The sequence below is a fragment of the Neolamprologus brichardi genome, chromosome 13, assembly GCF_056152115.1.
Source record: "Neolamprologus brichardi isolate AB-2024 chromosome 13, ASM5615211v1, whole genome shotgun sequence".
In the NCBI taxonomy this organism is placed as follows: domain Eukaryota; kingdom Metazoa; phylum Chordata; class Actinopteri; order Cichliformes; family Cichlidae; genus Neolamprologus; species Neolamprologus brichardi.
Window position 1 is genome coordinate 15,399,971 of NC_142116.1, and position 15,235 is coordinate 15,415,205.

General features: G+C 40.7%; 2 protein-coding genes across 6 annotated transcripts; one reads left to right on the forward strand and one right to left on the reverse strand.

Annotated features, from left to right (window-relative positions):
* Window positions 1–1,377: 1,377 nt before the first annotated feature.
* Window positions 1,378–5,579, reverse strand: ftr14l (finTRIM family, member 14-like). The gene is made up of 7 exons (XM_035904713.2): window positions 5,002–5,579; window positions 4,814–4,909; window positions 4,452–4,685; window positions 4,166–4,325; window positions 3,940–4,056; window positions 2,091–2,227; window positions 1,378–1,967 (listed from the first exon to the last, which is right to left on the reverse strand). Exons 1-7 carry the CDS (start codon window positions 5,398–5,400, stop codon window positions 1,584–1,586), a joined length of 1,527 nt encoding a protein of 508 aa, XP_035760606.2. The 5' UTR covers window positions 5,401–5,579; the 3' UTR covers window positions 1,378–1,583.
* Window positions 5,580–8,380: 2,801 nt separating this feature from the next.
* On the forward strand, window positions 8,381–15,098 carry si:ch211-198a12.6 (uncharacterized). Of its 5 annotated transcripts, none has more exons than XM_006783858.3 (3): window positions 8,381–8,569; window positions 11,226–11,324; window positions 11,483–15,098. In XM_006783858.3, the coding sequence occupies exon 3, from the start codon at window positions 11,604–11,606 to the stop codon at window positions 13,257–13,259; it is 1,656 nt and encodes a 551-aa protein (XP_006783921.1). In that variant the 5' UTR covers window positions 8,381–8,569; window positions 11,226–11,324; window positions 11,483–11,603; the 3' UTR covers window positions 13,260–15,098. The 5 variants fall into 5 exon arrangements, with proteins under 5 accessions (XP_006783921.1, XP_035760604.1, XP_035760605.1 ...); XM_035904711.2 differs by having other exon boundaries at window positions 8,381–8,553; XM_006783860.3 differs by lacking the exon at window positions 8,381–8,569 and adding an exon at window positions 8,991–9,258.
* Window positions 15,099–15,235: the final 137 nt, after the last annotated feature.

Below are 15,235 nucleotides of genomic sequence, written 5' to 3' on the forward strand. Positions count from 1 at the left end.
AGTTTCTTTTGATTTTGCTACCTCCAGTGATGCTTTCTCAGTAATAAGAAAATAATGTCGCCCCCCCGGTCCATTTACTACACCTTTCAGCACATTGTTTTTTTCTCATCCCTTTGATGGCTTCAAGGTGCAAATGTGAGCATATTCAATATCTAGCTCACGTTACAGAAGAGGACCAACCATAAATGAAGTAATTTTTTTTTGCAGGTAATTTCAAAGTTCAACAAACATCAGCACACACACAACTCAAGCAGTGCATCACAAAATGTATCTAATAGCTAATGTACAGTTGCTTTATTTCCCAGGGCGAGAAAAAACCTCAGTGTGCAACACAGAGGTAGTGAAAAATGTAAGAAAGAGAGGAGAGGAAAATGAGAGGGTTTTTTCAAAAGTAGGTAAGTAATGCTTATTTATAAAGCACCTTTCATGTGCTCAAAAAGCATTTTACACAAATTAGAGTAAAATAAATGAAAATGAAATGCTGTAAAAAATAAATCAAAACAAAGTTAAGATACAGAATAAATTAAAAATAAGAAAAATTTTCCAATTTTATAAACTGGAAATTTAAATCTTGCATTAGTGTCCAAATTTATTTTTAATCAGAGTTCTTCAGTCAGATGTTGGATCAGTACATGATGTGTTAAGTTACATCAAGTAAAACAGAAAACACAGTAGCAACACAGATCAGCTGATCACAGCCTGTACATTAAGAAAAATCTACTGCAGCTCGCAAAAGAAATTCATATGTGACTTGTTTTTAAGTAATTCACATCCCTACATTGCACTGCAACACCTGATTTAACTACAAAACTCCACTTAGCCCCTGGTTTTAGCATATAGAAGGTCACATGTTTACCTACATTTTTATACCAAGCATACCATGAATGACCTAATTTATACTAAAGTTATTATACATTTAAAAAATCAACTGGGTAGAAACTTGAAACTTTCCATTTTGGCTGCTTTGAAATGTCTCTGTTATCAGCTGATTAGATGACCCATCAATTCCTGGTTATTGCTGATGAAATTCAAAAGTGTTTAATAAGTGGCCAGTATTAGTTAGAATAGTCAGTAATATCACATGATATTATTACATTTTTTTAGTCACTTACTTGAACAAGAAAAGAAACTGTTGAATCTAAGTTGTTGAAGGAATAACGTACTAATAGACTGATTAACATCAGCACTTACAACAACAGCAACGTCATTCCCAGTAATGTGAGTCACTTTCTATTTATTGTGTTTTTAATAAGATTACAGAAAATGACAAATTAATCAGTAGCAATATTTTTAAAAAAAAAGTATTTTACAGACATGTGCAACACGTCAGTGATGTAAATATATAATACATTAAGAAAGAAAACGTGACAAAGCATCCTGATCAATGATTTAATGTTTTTCTACTTACTAATGGCACCCGTTATATCTTAATTTCCCTTAAAAGAGCAACCTGTAACCAAAACACTCATAAAAAGACTTATCAGGAAAAAGTTAAATAAAAGAAGATAAAACCAGCAAAAATGACTCAAACACCGCGTGCTAGATGTCACAGATTTAAGGAGAATGTAAGTCTGAAGCATATCTTACAGTCTTACAGTCGTACCAAAGCCCCACACACTGAATGCAGGGTAGAGTGGCTCTTTAAATGTGGTCTGGATCTTGTGCAAAAGACGCATGCTATCAGAGACACTGTAAAATGCCAGTGTTCCTGCTGCATGGTCCAGGTACACGCCAATACGAGAAGACACCGGAGCTGTGATGTCTGTGCTTTTGTTGTTGTGCACAAAAGAGAATTTGGAGTCAGAGCAGTACAGACTCCAGGACTTGTCATTCCAGCCCAAGCTGCATTCATTGGCATTCCCTTTACGACGGATTCCTCTGTAGGTAACGGCCACATCTATCTCTGTTCCCTTCCAGTCCACCTCCCAGTAGCAACGGGTCCCAATCACACTATCCCTGCACAACACCTGGAAGAGAAAGGATGAAATGAAAGCTTAAAAGGCATGATTTCACAAACTATAGAAATGACTTTTTTTACCCTAATAATTTTAACAACTCTCTCTTTCATCCTGTTTAATGTGAAACCTCACCTGCTGCCAGTGGTCAAATCGGTCAGGGTGGTCAGGGTAGTTCTTGGGTTCATTCTTCATCGTGGCAGCTCTGTTACCCTCAGACAAGTGAAGGTTGGGGTGAACAGTGTTGACATCCAGAATCAGCTGACCAGCATCTGAACACAGCAGAAATACAAGTCAAAAACTCTATTCTGCAAAGAAAAAACACTCTTCTCTTCTCTGGGCCCAAGCAACGTGGAAAACTATCATCAGGTCTGATGATCAAAATAAAAAATTCTTCTTGGAAATCATGGATGCATGTTCTAGGATTAAATGCAATAGTAGTTTTTTACCACCTCACACTTCAAAATCCAGCATCCGACATAGTATGAGAGTAGTAGTGTGCATAGCATAGGTGACCTTCACATTGGTAAAGGCATGCTAGGGGACATAAACAACATCTATAGATAAATATGCTGATATCTACAGTGTCTACGCAGGCAAGGTTTTCCTTATATCATTGAATTGCTGAACGACTGAAGCATGAATGGGAAAACATTTCACTTTCAAAAGTAATTGTCTTCACTTAGCAAATGCTTAAAGAGTGCTAACAAAACCATAGGTGTTAATATAGTAGTTAATATTCCCCTATCCTATCTAAAAATGTGTCAAACAGCATTCTCAGATTGAGCATTTGATATGTTTATGTTATTTAAGGAAACTATTTAGATTTAAGTGATTAGCAGATGATTGGTATTCTGTGATTCTAGCTGATGTCTGACAATGAGGAGACAGCCTACAGTGTTAATATGGATGAGTGATGTATAGACAATAACCTGGAGCTCCATTGAAGAAGAAGAAGATCATTAAAGAGAACAAAAGAAATAAAGTATCCCAAAAAACACATACAAGGAGAATCAGTGGAAAAGGCAAAGTAAAGTTCACCAGAGTCTCTGTTTTAAAACAGCTAACTAAAGAGGACCATGGAGAGTATCCTCACCAGCTGTGCCACCCTGTGCAGCTACCTGAACAGAGCTCTCAATCCTGGATAACATCTATGCTAGCTATTTGACAAAGAAGGCCAGCAGTATTTTCAAAATCCTACCACACCCTTGACACTCCCTGTGGATAGTTCAGGACAATACATCATCACAGTAACTGACTGAGGAACAGCTTTTTTCCCTGGACTCCATCTTACTCCTCCTTGCCACGTCAAAGCACAGTTTCAAAGACCTATAAGCGGTGACACACACACACACAGCACTACACACACCAGTTCATCAGGTCTGTAACATATGTTGATATACCAGTCTTTGTCCTCAGATACTGTTAGAGTATGAAAACTTCAAAACCTTGTGCTCCTGCTATACTTTAGAAATATTACGATTTTTAGCTCATATATAGAATGTTTCACTACATATAATCGAATTATTCTTTCCTATTTTTCATATATTTGCATCTATTGTTTGTTATATCTCTATGAGAGATATGTGCCTGAGAGATATGTGCCTGAGTATGGTAACAATTGTGATTATACCTTCAAAAAAGGTTTCTAGCTCCCATGAATCAGCTCATTCAAAGGTTTTTATAGGTGCCATAAAAGCAGGAACACCTGTATTTACATAAGTAACTTTGCTTCCTTATGTTTCACCAAACCAGTTCTGCCACCAGCATACCTCCCACTGCAAGTTTCGGTCATTTCACACACAGAGCTGCATATCCATGCATGAAACAGTAACTGGAGCTATTTAACATTAGATAAAATACAAAATGTGCTTCTCATGACAGTATGTAAGTAGGATTTTCTGTAAATGCAATGCTGGTGCTGAAGGTTTACAGATAGGCTGAAGGAAGGTGACAAAAATATATCAAAAAATAAATAACTCACATCTCAAGAAATCTTCTCTTGCTCTTGGTTCATTTCTTATCTTTGGTTCCTCCCTCAGAACGGATTCTCTTCTTGACTTTCTTTCTTCATTTTCTTCTGTGATGTGGACTTCCTTCACTGTGAAGGCAAATTAAAAATTCACATACACAACAGCAGATTAAGAAACAACAGAAAAAAGCACATATCATCTGCGCTATCTGAGATGAAAAAAGGCAAGTCTATTCACCTGCTCCTGAGATTTTGCTCATTTCAACTTTGCTGACTTCTTCCACTTGTAATTTCAGTGCAGAGATGGCTCTCTTGGTAGCATCAAAGGAGTAATAGGGTGCGACGCTGATTTTGTTGAGATCTTCATATCCCGAGGGGCCTGACAGGGACTGCCAACTCTGGTGAAAAAAAAAAAAAGAAGAAGACACATGAGACATAATAGACAGTGAATATTTTTACTCTTTTCTCCAAAGACCCCTGACTTTCGCACCATATGTTATCTTGGTTGGGGTCGCCAGCCTCACCTGTAGGAAGTGTATGTGATCATCAGTGTGTGAAAGCAACTCCAGGTCATTGTGCTTCTTCTTCAGCAGAGTAATCTCCTCTTCTAAACGATCCAGCAGTGTTTCGGCCTGGGTCACGGTGGTCCTTTCATGGGTGCGGATCATTTCCTTGACTTCAATATACTTTCTCTCGATGGAAAGCAGAAGCTCAGTGAATATGCGCTCGTTTTCCTCTAAGACTGTTTGAGCAGAATGCTGGTGAGATACAAAGGAGAGGAAGATTTTTTTCACGTCATGATTCAAAAACGGTTACTTTTAAAAAGAATATTTTAATTGTTATAGTTAGATTAGTGTGACTTGCACGAGGCAACTTTCTGACTTACTTTAAGTGATTCGACAGCCTGTCGGAGGTCTTGCCACTTTTTAACCCTCTGATCAATCCTTTGTTGAGATTTGTGCAGCGTAACACTAAGTTGTTTCTATAGCAGCAAAGACAAGAAAGAAGCCATCACTAGTCATTAGTGGATTGTCGATAACTTATTTGCTGTGTTCACAGTGTTTCGCCACTTACTTGTTTCTCAGTCCTCTCAGTGCCAGCCGGGACGATGTCATGGTGTTTGTGTTCATCCATCATGCACAAAACGCACACCGATGTCTCATCAGTGCGACAGAAAGCCTCCAGCAGCTTGTCATGCTGTGCGCAGAGCTTCTCTCTCATCTGACCCGTAGCTTTGACCAGCTTGTGCTTCATCAGGGTAGGGTAGTTGTAGTGAGACTGGATGTGAGTCTCACAGTAGGATGCCAGGCACACCAAGCAGGACTTCTCAGCTTTCTGCTTCTTTGTTGTGCAGAAGTCGCAAAGGACGTCCCCGCTCCTGGCCAGGGTCCTGGCTTGGCTGCGACTGTTGGGTCGACGAGATTTATCCAAGCTGGTGTATCTGTCCAAATCCAGGCTCCCGCTGTGAGACATTTTCTTACCAGGAGATAAAAAATATATTTAGAGAAAAAAAACAATCCACGGGTGATTAAAGTTCAGCGGCTGTGGGAAGTTTTTAGGAAATCTGATGAGATGAGCAGCTAAAGAAAAGACTTGATTGAAAGTAAGCAGGGCAAGGAATCTACGAGGAGCTCCTGAAGTTGATCGCTACACTGAAACTGCATGACAAAAGCTGTGAGTAACAGAATGTCTGCTATGTAATACGCTCTCTTTGTAAAACCAGTATTCCTAGTTGGACTTTAAATAATCAAAGAATGGGTGGTGCCTGAAATAAAGACAAGTGAGACAGAGAAAAGGAAATAAAAAAAGGAGTACTTACTGATGAACTTAATAACTAAATGTCATAAAAGTGTCAGAATTACTAGCTAGACTGTTGAAGAATTCACTTGTTATGGTTGTGTTTTATAGACCTCTATATGTAACCATACTTAATGCCACTCTCACTAACAGAACATTCATCAACAATGTGAAGGGGAAAACAGCATCATCTTGTGGGATTCTTTCTTTACTACACCAAATCTACATAGCTTACACCTTTAAAGATGTGGCAATCGTGGCTCAAGAGTTGGGAGTTTGCCTTGTAATCGGAAGGTTGCCGGTTCGCGCCCCGGCTTGGACAGGCTCGGTCGTTGTGTCCTTGGGCAAGACACTTCACCCATTGCCTAATGGTGGTGGTCAGAGGGCCCGGTGGCGCCAGTGTCCGGCAGCCTCACCTCTGTCAGTGCGCCCCAGGGTGGCTGTGGCTACAATGTAGCTTGCCATCACCAGTGTGTGAATGGGTGGATGACTGAATGTAGTGTAAAGCGCTTTGGGGTCCTTAGGGACTAGAAAAGCACTATACAAATACAGGCCATTAACCATTTAAAGACATGTGCATTGTGAAAATATAATAGAAGCATCTAGACTGCTGTGCCAGTAGTTGATAATTCCCCCCAAAGCTGATGGATTTACATTTTAAAAAAAAAAGACTAGTGTCATACAAAAAAATAAACAAAAAGCCATTTTGATTTTTTTAACCCTTTGTCATCTTTCTGCATTTTTTGAGTGACAGGTATACAGTGTAGTCTCACATCTCCTACAGTTTGCAAGAAGGTGTTCGCTTTGATATTTTCCCTACAGAATTTTGCACTAATATTCAGGCTAAATTTGCCTAACAACTCCCCGACCCATCATCTTTTCACTGTGACAAACTAATTCAGTATGTTTTAAGCAAATATTTGTAAATGTAGAAGTCAGCAAATTGAACATTCAAATAAGAATTATAATCGTTTAGGAATATGTTGGCAATAACAGTTGTAATCAGTGACAGAATACATACAATCATTTCTATGTAAAAGTCCAAAAGGGGTCATTGGTGACTATTATATTTTACAATTCACAGATGACTTAAAGAACCTTGCTGACCTGATGATGATGTTTATATTATATTAACCTTTTAAACTTCTCCATTTCATTTTTGTTTGTTTGATTGATTTTTTATCTCTGATTGATTTTCTAATTAATTATTATTTTCAGACATTTTTATGGGGAAAATGTTTTTGTCCTGACTCATCTCTGTAAATTAGGTTTTTTTCTTTGTCACTTTATGCATCAAATATCTGCCTGAAGTCTTGCTACTTTATGTCTGCTGCAATGATTGGCTGCAAAAAATTACAATGAAATGTTAATAAAACCCATAAGAAAGTAATAATAATTTACTCATTTAGTTATTAGTAATTTAGTTATTGTAATTACTACAGCTCTACACATAACCTGTATTGAAAATTAGTGCCACCACAGTTCTTCTCCATTCCTCAGACATCCTCTTACTCTCCAATACTGTGCAAAACAGTCTGTTTACAAAGTCCACCACCCTCTCTCCTGTACACCTCCGTACCTCCACAGGTAAGTCATCTGGACCAACTGCCTTTAAACTCTTCTTTCTCTTCATAGCTGCCCACTCTTCACCCTGTATTATGTCCTGACTATGTTTTTGAGTGAATATGATCACATACAAAGAAGCTATTACAGCCCTAACTGGTAGACCGAGAATTATGAGCAGATATCGTCCAGACACAGATGTATCTGCATTTGCTTGCTTTCAGTCCAACACCTGCCCTCATTTTGGTCTGTATATTGGTTGACTGGCATAGTAGCATTAAATCGGTGCTATATTATCAGTGTAGCAGTAGCCTTTTTCTTATTAGTTTGCAGTGGTTCTTCTGACCTTGTTAGTTATGTGTCCCTTGCTTGTGCCCTGAGGGAATTTAGGATAATTGAGGATCTACTCTGGGGACCTTTACTGGATACATGCCCTGACCAGTATTTGGTCTCCAACCTGTTGTTCCAGAGACTGTAAAGCTGCCACTAAACTATCCACATAATATGGTTACAAAGCAGGGACCAGGAACTGAAGGAACAACTGGAGCAGATGTGGATTTTATGGAAGGAGCTGGAAACTGGAAAAGTGGCTGCAGCAGATTCCAGCATCTGTCCAAAGGAGTGCAGTGCTAGGAACAGCTAATATACTGCATAAAACTCTCAGGCCAATGGTAAAGGCCCTGAGCTTGAGGACCACACAAATACAGCTTTATATATTCAATTATTTATTTAGGCTTAAAAAAAACTTTTTTGAATTTATATTTATTGCACGTTTTTTGCCATGTTAGAATATTTTTTCACATTATATTTTATTTTATTGATCTGCCTGCCTTTTTTGGGGGGGGGGGGGGGCATAAGAAGCAGGAACATTAGCGGATGAACTGATATAAACCTCATATTCAACTTTGTTACAATACAGTAAAATAACGTCAGAGCCACTGTTATGGATAAACACTGCAAACTAAAAACCGTAATGGAAATCTCCAGGCTTGTGTCTGTGGTGCATTGTCGACTCCCAGCCTGTAGGGGGTGATTGTGGTTTCCGTGCTGCGTTGAAAGGACAATGGTTGCTTTCGCTAAAGTGCGTCGGTTGTCCAACGTTGGCGCCAGATGAGCTGTGGCGCCAGCTACACACACAGGCATAGAGAAAGAGAGAGAGAGAGAGGGCTAGAGAGAGAGGAAGATACTGAGCAGTCTATCCAGGCTTACTACATACAGCTTGCAACGCTTCTCTCTTTTTAAAATTCTCTTTTCAGCAGTCACAAAGTAAGCGGACAGAAAGGTGGGTGCGGGCCTGCAAGAATTTACACGTTTAAACAGCCGTGATCCTTTATTCCTAATGATGTGTTATATCGTTTAAATTCAGCATACTCTGGCATCAATAGCAGCAGCGACAGAGAGGCATAGAGGGTCGTTTGTGTTCAGCTTAATATACCATCGTAGTTTTTATCGTTATTTGAGTCAGCGGTGTGTCTTGTGCGCCTCGGGTTCTGAACTTTGAGATGGAAAAATACAGGCCCGGGCTGGCACTGCTTGTGACATTATGTGCTGCTAGAACAGCAGGCAAGCACAGCAACACACTGGTATAAAAGACTATTTTAGGTTCGAGTCCTATCCAGGCTATTTTTTGATTGCTGTTTGCGATTGCTGCAGACTCAACTCGTCTGTATTTCTTTCTATTTGCTTGCAGTTTGTCTTTGCATGCGAAACCACACTTAAACATGGTCGGATGGGCGGTTTAGTAAAGCTTCCGCTCCAGTGTTTTACTATCTACAGGCTATAGAACTAAACTCGAGTGCAGGCTCGAACTGTGTTAGCAGACTGGATTAGCTGGGGGTTAGCTTGGCATCGTGGCTATCTAGCCAGCACGCTAATAATGTCTCGGCTGGATAGCTGCTAACATCAGCAAGGCCGCCATTGGAGTCGTGCGTGCGGTTTGTCGACTGCTGCCGCAGTGAAGGAGTGCTTCGGGTTTGTAGCCAAGACTCATCGTGTCCTTTCAAGTAGTGATTAAACTGCTTTTCTTGGTGGTTTTTGTCCGTATAATTCATTTCAAGCTGCATATGGTGGCGGATTTGTGTTTCGAGAAGTTCTTGTCTGCGTAAAAGATGTCCTTTCCCGGGCTTTTCGCACACCGTTTCGGGCTTTCATGGTTAGCCATCTTTGTTTCAGCTAGCCCACTCCTGACTGGAAATCACGATGTGGCGCTTAGCGTGCTAACCAACCCGTCGTCGGCGTTGGTGTTGTGCGATAACGTTACTAGCGCTCAAACTATGATTTATGGTTGTCTCTGTGGTTTCCTGAGCACTCTTGGTTATCTTTGTGAGCGTAGTGCTGTCGAGATCGCTCTAATTTTAATGTTTAGAATGGCGGAAGCTAGTGCAGCTACCATTAGCAAGCGGCAGCCATCTTAGGCGAGTGTGTAATCTTGGCTAGCCTGGAAGTGCTGGTGTGGCACAACAAGATGGCCTGTTAATACTCGCACAAGGAGAATTTCCGCGTCGGTCGTTGTCATAAATTGCACTTGAGCGCAAAATTCAGTGCTGGTTTGGTGTAAGTATTTCGCTGTTTATGGACTTCTCACTACAATTACTCTGGTGAGGTTTTCCTTGAAGCTAGTTAGCTGGCTAAATCGTGAACACATTAGCAGCTAACACAATGCTGTTTTATCGTTAACCAGTCTCCCATCGACCGTAGCCAGCTAACTAGCGGCTATATTGGCTATTTGTAGCTTATTTGGAAGGCTAGCAACCAGCAGTTAATGTTTAATAACAAAACCCTGCTGTTTAGATGCCCTGTTCTTATTTCGAGATGTATTCAGTTATGACTCATAATGAACTGCGCAGATAAGCGACAAGTGTAGGCCAGCCAAGTTTTTTGCTTGCGGATTAAGATAGAATTGCGAGTCTGATTGTGATGTTCAGTTGGATTTTAACATTTGTTAGCTGAGGAAGTCTGCGCTAACTTGGCTAGCAAATTGTTGGTAAACCTTTCTTAGTAGTATTTGAAATGATTAGGTTATGTGAGATGAGGAGTGCAGGCATAAAAACATTATAATACTCCTGTCCCACCACTTTATTCATGCAGTTTCTGAGCATAATGCTAAAGAATGAGCCGTTTTAAAACCTATTACCTTAGGCCAGTGGTTGTACAGTGTACAAATACACTTAAATCCAATGGTGGCCCTTCTTGTCTTGCCGATCATCTGTTAAACAAACGAGTCACCATCGTTTGTTTGTGCTGCTTTTTGTGTTTGTGGAGGTCATGACTGTATATCCTGGACATACAGCAATCTTTACCTGGAGACTAGGTGGCAAAATTATTTTCACCAAGATTTGCTTTTGCTTACCTTGTCTAACTAGATTAAACCTGACTGTTTGGCGTGAAAACTGTCTTATTTAACTTATAATTTGGAGAGGCTGTCTGCGTTTGATTCAGTATTAAATCTTCTCTTTTTTTTGGTATGGCTTTAAATCCTCCCAATGATGGATCCATCAATTTTCTTCCACTTATCCAATGTAAACTGTGTAACTGTATCAGAAAACACATTTTTGTAGTAGGGACAGAACTGAACAGTGGTCATACTTTCACACTTCCCATGTGATTGCCATGTGCTTGTAATAACTGGATGAACTATTCACTTTACTCTTGTTTTATTTGTTAAATAATAGATCTGATGTCTGCCCATAGTGTACACGTCTTGCTCAACAATTAATACTTAGTATACTTATTAGTGAGTGCTGATATTCCGTTTATTCAATTATCCAGTTTTTTCAAATGACTCTACTATGTTGGCTGAAACTGGGCTAGTGCTGTGTAATTAACTGAATTTTAGTGTCAGTTACTGTTTTGGATTTCAGTTGTTATTATGAAAACGAGGTAATCAAGGTCAAACGCCATGTTTTGATCAATAATATTGCTCTAATTTTGTCTTTCAGTCCAACTTTTGGTGCTCCCCGAAAGCCCAAAAGTTACCAGAAAACCCACCATTTTAAGGACTCTGTTTTCAAGTTCAGCAAATCTACAATTTTACCAAAGTTAGTAAACTTTGCCATGATCTGTCAGCCAGACTTAGACTCCTACTTACAATTTCATTACATTTATAAGTGACAGTCAAGCAAACATTTTTATTTACCAAATGTTTTTGGCTGTGAACAGTTATCTAAAATAAATTGTTTATTTTCCACTCTCACAGGTCTGCTTGACAACAAGAGCAACAGCGCAGCACAACACAAGACAAAGGTCTTTCCCCCCGATTCTTTAGTAGGTCATCATCCGGCAAAAAAACGGAGGTCGTGGGGTTGGAGTGTGTTCTCATGGCCGAGTCAGAGACTGAATGTGACACACCCGGCCTTGACACACTTGGGTCGGAGTGTGTCATAGCCCACAGCCATGTCGACCTTCACTATGGAGCAGAAACTGAGATTATGACAGAAGAAAAGCGTGGATTAGAGCTGGAAATCCACGGTTCAGACTTAAAGATCCAGGGACTGGGGACAGAGCTCGGAGCTGTAGCCTGTGTGGATGCAATTGTAGCCGAGACAGACCATGATTACATTAAAGTGGAACATGGTGACATGCACTGTTTCACTGGAGCTGAAATCAAGACGACGGGAAACGAGGCTCTGCTGGGAGAGGTGCTGCTTAAGACGGAAAGTGAACATGTGGTAAAAGTGGAGTCTGACCATGGCGGGGAGCTGACAGTTGAGTCTGAAAACGGTGTAATCATACATGAAGCCCATGGCCTGCAGTGCAACGAGTGCGGGGAAATTTTTGGCAGCATAGCTGATCTTCACCAGCACTTTGAGATCCACAAGGACCTCAACCCTTACATCTGCGTCCACTGTGGTGAGAGCTTTGCTGTAGAGGCCAGTCTCAAGCAGCATATGAAGATTCACATGAAAGAGAAGCCCTATGTCTCTCCAGGAGTTGAGATGATGGGCAAAGATGTTATTGATGCCTTCAGCCTTAAGTCTCATCAGATGATTCATTTGCCAGACAAGCCCCACAGATGCTCAGAGTGTGGTAAGAGCTTTGCAGCTGCAATCACCCTAAGGGAACACATGAAGATGCATTCAGAGGACAAACCCTACAAGTGCACTCAGTGTCGGAAGAGCTTTGTCCGCAGAAGGCATCTGAAAAAACACCAGGAGGTGCACGCACGTGAGAAGCCATATACCTGTGGGCAGTGTGGCAAAGGCTTTGCTACTTCTTCAAACCTGAAGCAGCACCAGAAGACCCACGCTGCGGTCGTGCTTGGAGACAAACCCCACCGATGCGCACAGTGCGGGAAGTGCTTTGCTGCAGCCGCCACTCTGAGAGAGCACCAGAGGATCCACTCGGGCGAGAAGCCGTACAAATGCAACATGTGCAGGAAGAGTTTTGTCCGCAAGCGCCATCTGAAGAAGCACCAGCAAGTCCATGCCGGAGGCAAGCCCTACACCTGCAGACACTGCAACAAGGGCTTTAATCACTCCTCTTCACTCTCCCGCCATCACAAGACACACCTGCAGAATCCAGTGTTTTCTCCACCTCAGCCTGGGAAACCCATGACCTACGGCACTCCCCCAAAGCAGAGAGTGCACCAGCAGGGAGAAAAGCCCTACATGTGTCACCACTGCGATAAGGGCTTCAATCATTCCTCTTCCTTGTCGCGGCACCAAAGAGTCCACTCTGAGGGAAAGAGCTACACCTGTGCTCACTGTGGCAAAAGATTCAATCACTCCTCCTCGCTTGCAAGGCATCAGAGAGTTCACTTGGAGAACAAGCAACAACAGCAGCAGCCGCAACCACCGCAGGCACAACAGCAGCAGTACACAACCATCCCCACAGGGAAGGGATTCCCCAACAATACCTTCCCAAAGCAGCGCATCCTGACGGTTGAAAAGCCATACAGATGCTCCCAATGTGGAAAAGGCTTTAACCATTCTTCTTCCCTCTCCAGACATCATAGGATCCACGTAGACCAGTGAGCACCCTTTTCCCACCCTCATATGTGGTCCCATGCAACGCGGCTCCCCCTGCCCCCAAGAAACCCTCCCTTATCCTATCCTCCATTTATGTTCTACCAATGTTCTCTTCATTGATATTACCACATGACAGGAAATGCCAGGCCCGGCTTCTATAGACAGGAGAGGTCAGGTAAGCACACGACGCTGAAGTGGAGCAGCTGAGAATGGATGGACAGTAACAAGTCTTCAAAAGGACACGGCTTGGCCTGAAAGACTGCAACCTATAATTCAGAGCTGAACCCGGGGCTTTGTGCTCAGTTTAAAGAGGGTATAATAATAGATTCTTGAAGAAGTCTCTATTCTTGTTTGTGATTATGCTTCACATGCTCCAGGACCTCTTTTTGAACACTTTTAAAGAAAACAAAATGTGATTTGAAGATCTACATGATAAATTTGTTACCTGGGGGAGCGGTGGGGGGGAAATGTGTTTCGCCCACTGGTTGGTTTTTCAGTCATACACCTTCAGGTGGGCAAATAAGCTTTTCAGCTGCAACTTTATCCAAGGTTACCGACACAATTGGTGAACGAGAACTGTTTCAATTTAAATGGCTATTTCGTTTTCTCTCACACAACCCATGTGAAGCAAATATCAGAAATCCAATGTAAATATTATTGATTTTCTTTTATATATATGTATAGGTGACTAGTGTGATGTTCCAAATGATTACATTTTTGATAGTAAGCTCCACTTTGTCTCCACTTTTTTTTTTTCTTTTATGACTTTTTTTTTTTTTTTTTTTTTAAAGTGCTGGAGATCAAATTGTTGCAGGTGTTCAGTTGCAGCTTGTTCTTGACATTGGGCTCCACCAGACTTGAGCCATCCTGTATATTTATAAGGTTGTTATTTTGTATGTCTATGATGAGTTAGCGTTGCTGCATAGACTGTACAGAGAGCAATACTGGCTGGCTGACACACTGTCTATTATGACCTGCGGTTTAGCCATAAAGAAATGCATAATAGAAAATAAAAACCTAATGGGTAGCATATTCCAACATGAGCCGTGTCCTAATTATTTACCGTGCAGTTTCCTCTGTACCCAAGCACCAAATGTACATTAAATGCAACATCACACTTTATTCCTTTGGAGACTAATTCAATTACCTGTGTATAGCATATAGGTAACTCTTACTCATGTTGATCTGCGAACTATCACAATTTGACTTAAATGGAGAGAGAAAAAAGATTGTGTATACTAAAAGACTACATGAGAAAATCTCACTTTTACAAGATTTTCCAATGTCCAACGGATAGCGCTCTATTTACTGTTCTGTGTAAAATATCTTTTACAAACTGATGTATTTTTTTAGATACGGCTTGGGCTATATGAAAGGGAATGAGAGAGATACAGTTTTTATCAGAGTGAACATTTTGGTGAGCAATATTTTCTTTTTATTTCAATAACAGTTGTGCTTCACTGTAGCATAGGTTTCTTCCTTGTGTTAGATAGGTGCCTTATTGCATGCTATGTAGAAATGTATGCCGAGCTGTTGAGAAAAAAAAGTTAGGGGTTCCAGGAGTCTTTTGTTCTTATTCATACTAACTTTACCCTACATTTTAATTTGATGTCACTGATACCTATTTTTATGCTTTTTTTTGCTTTTGTGTATATTACCATGTGTTTACACTGTTACTACCATATTGTCTATTTTTTTTGCCCCTTCATTTTTGTCAATGGCCTCACTGTAGAGAGAAAACATGTAAAAGATCCATATAGACTTCTCTTAAGGGCAAATCCTGTAACACCTCTTCCCAGTTTCTGAGTGGCACATATATGGATAAATAAAGGTTGTTGACTACCTTGTGGTGTTCAGTCAATGGAGTACAGAGATTTATGACAAAGTCCATTATTTTCTAGATGGGTTATGTGGGTTAATGTGTTGGCATGTTTACCTCAAGACAAGGTTGAGGTTGCATTTCCACAGTGTCTCCACATGGT

Bases quoted from the DNA above. Each gene is read 5' to 3' on its own strand.
- ftr14l (XM_035904713.2), bottom strand. From the start codon at position 5,400: ATGTCTCACAGCGGGAGCCTGGATTTGGACAGATACACCAGCTTGGAT. The intron at 4,910-5,001 runs GTAAGTGGCGAA...TTGCTGCTATAG, and splicing joins CTGAGAGGACTGAGAAACAA to AAACAACTTAGTGTTACGCT. The intron at 1,968-2,090 runs GTGAGGTTTCAC...TTTCTCTTCCAG, and splicing joins GATTTGACCACTGGCAGCAG to GTGTTGTGCAGGGATAGTGT.
- si:ch211-198a12.6 (XM_006783858.3), top strand. From the start codon at position 11,604: ATGGCCGAGTCAGAGACTGAATGTGACACACCCGGCCTTGACACACTT.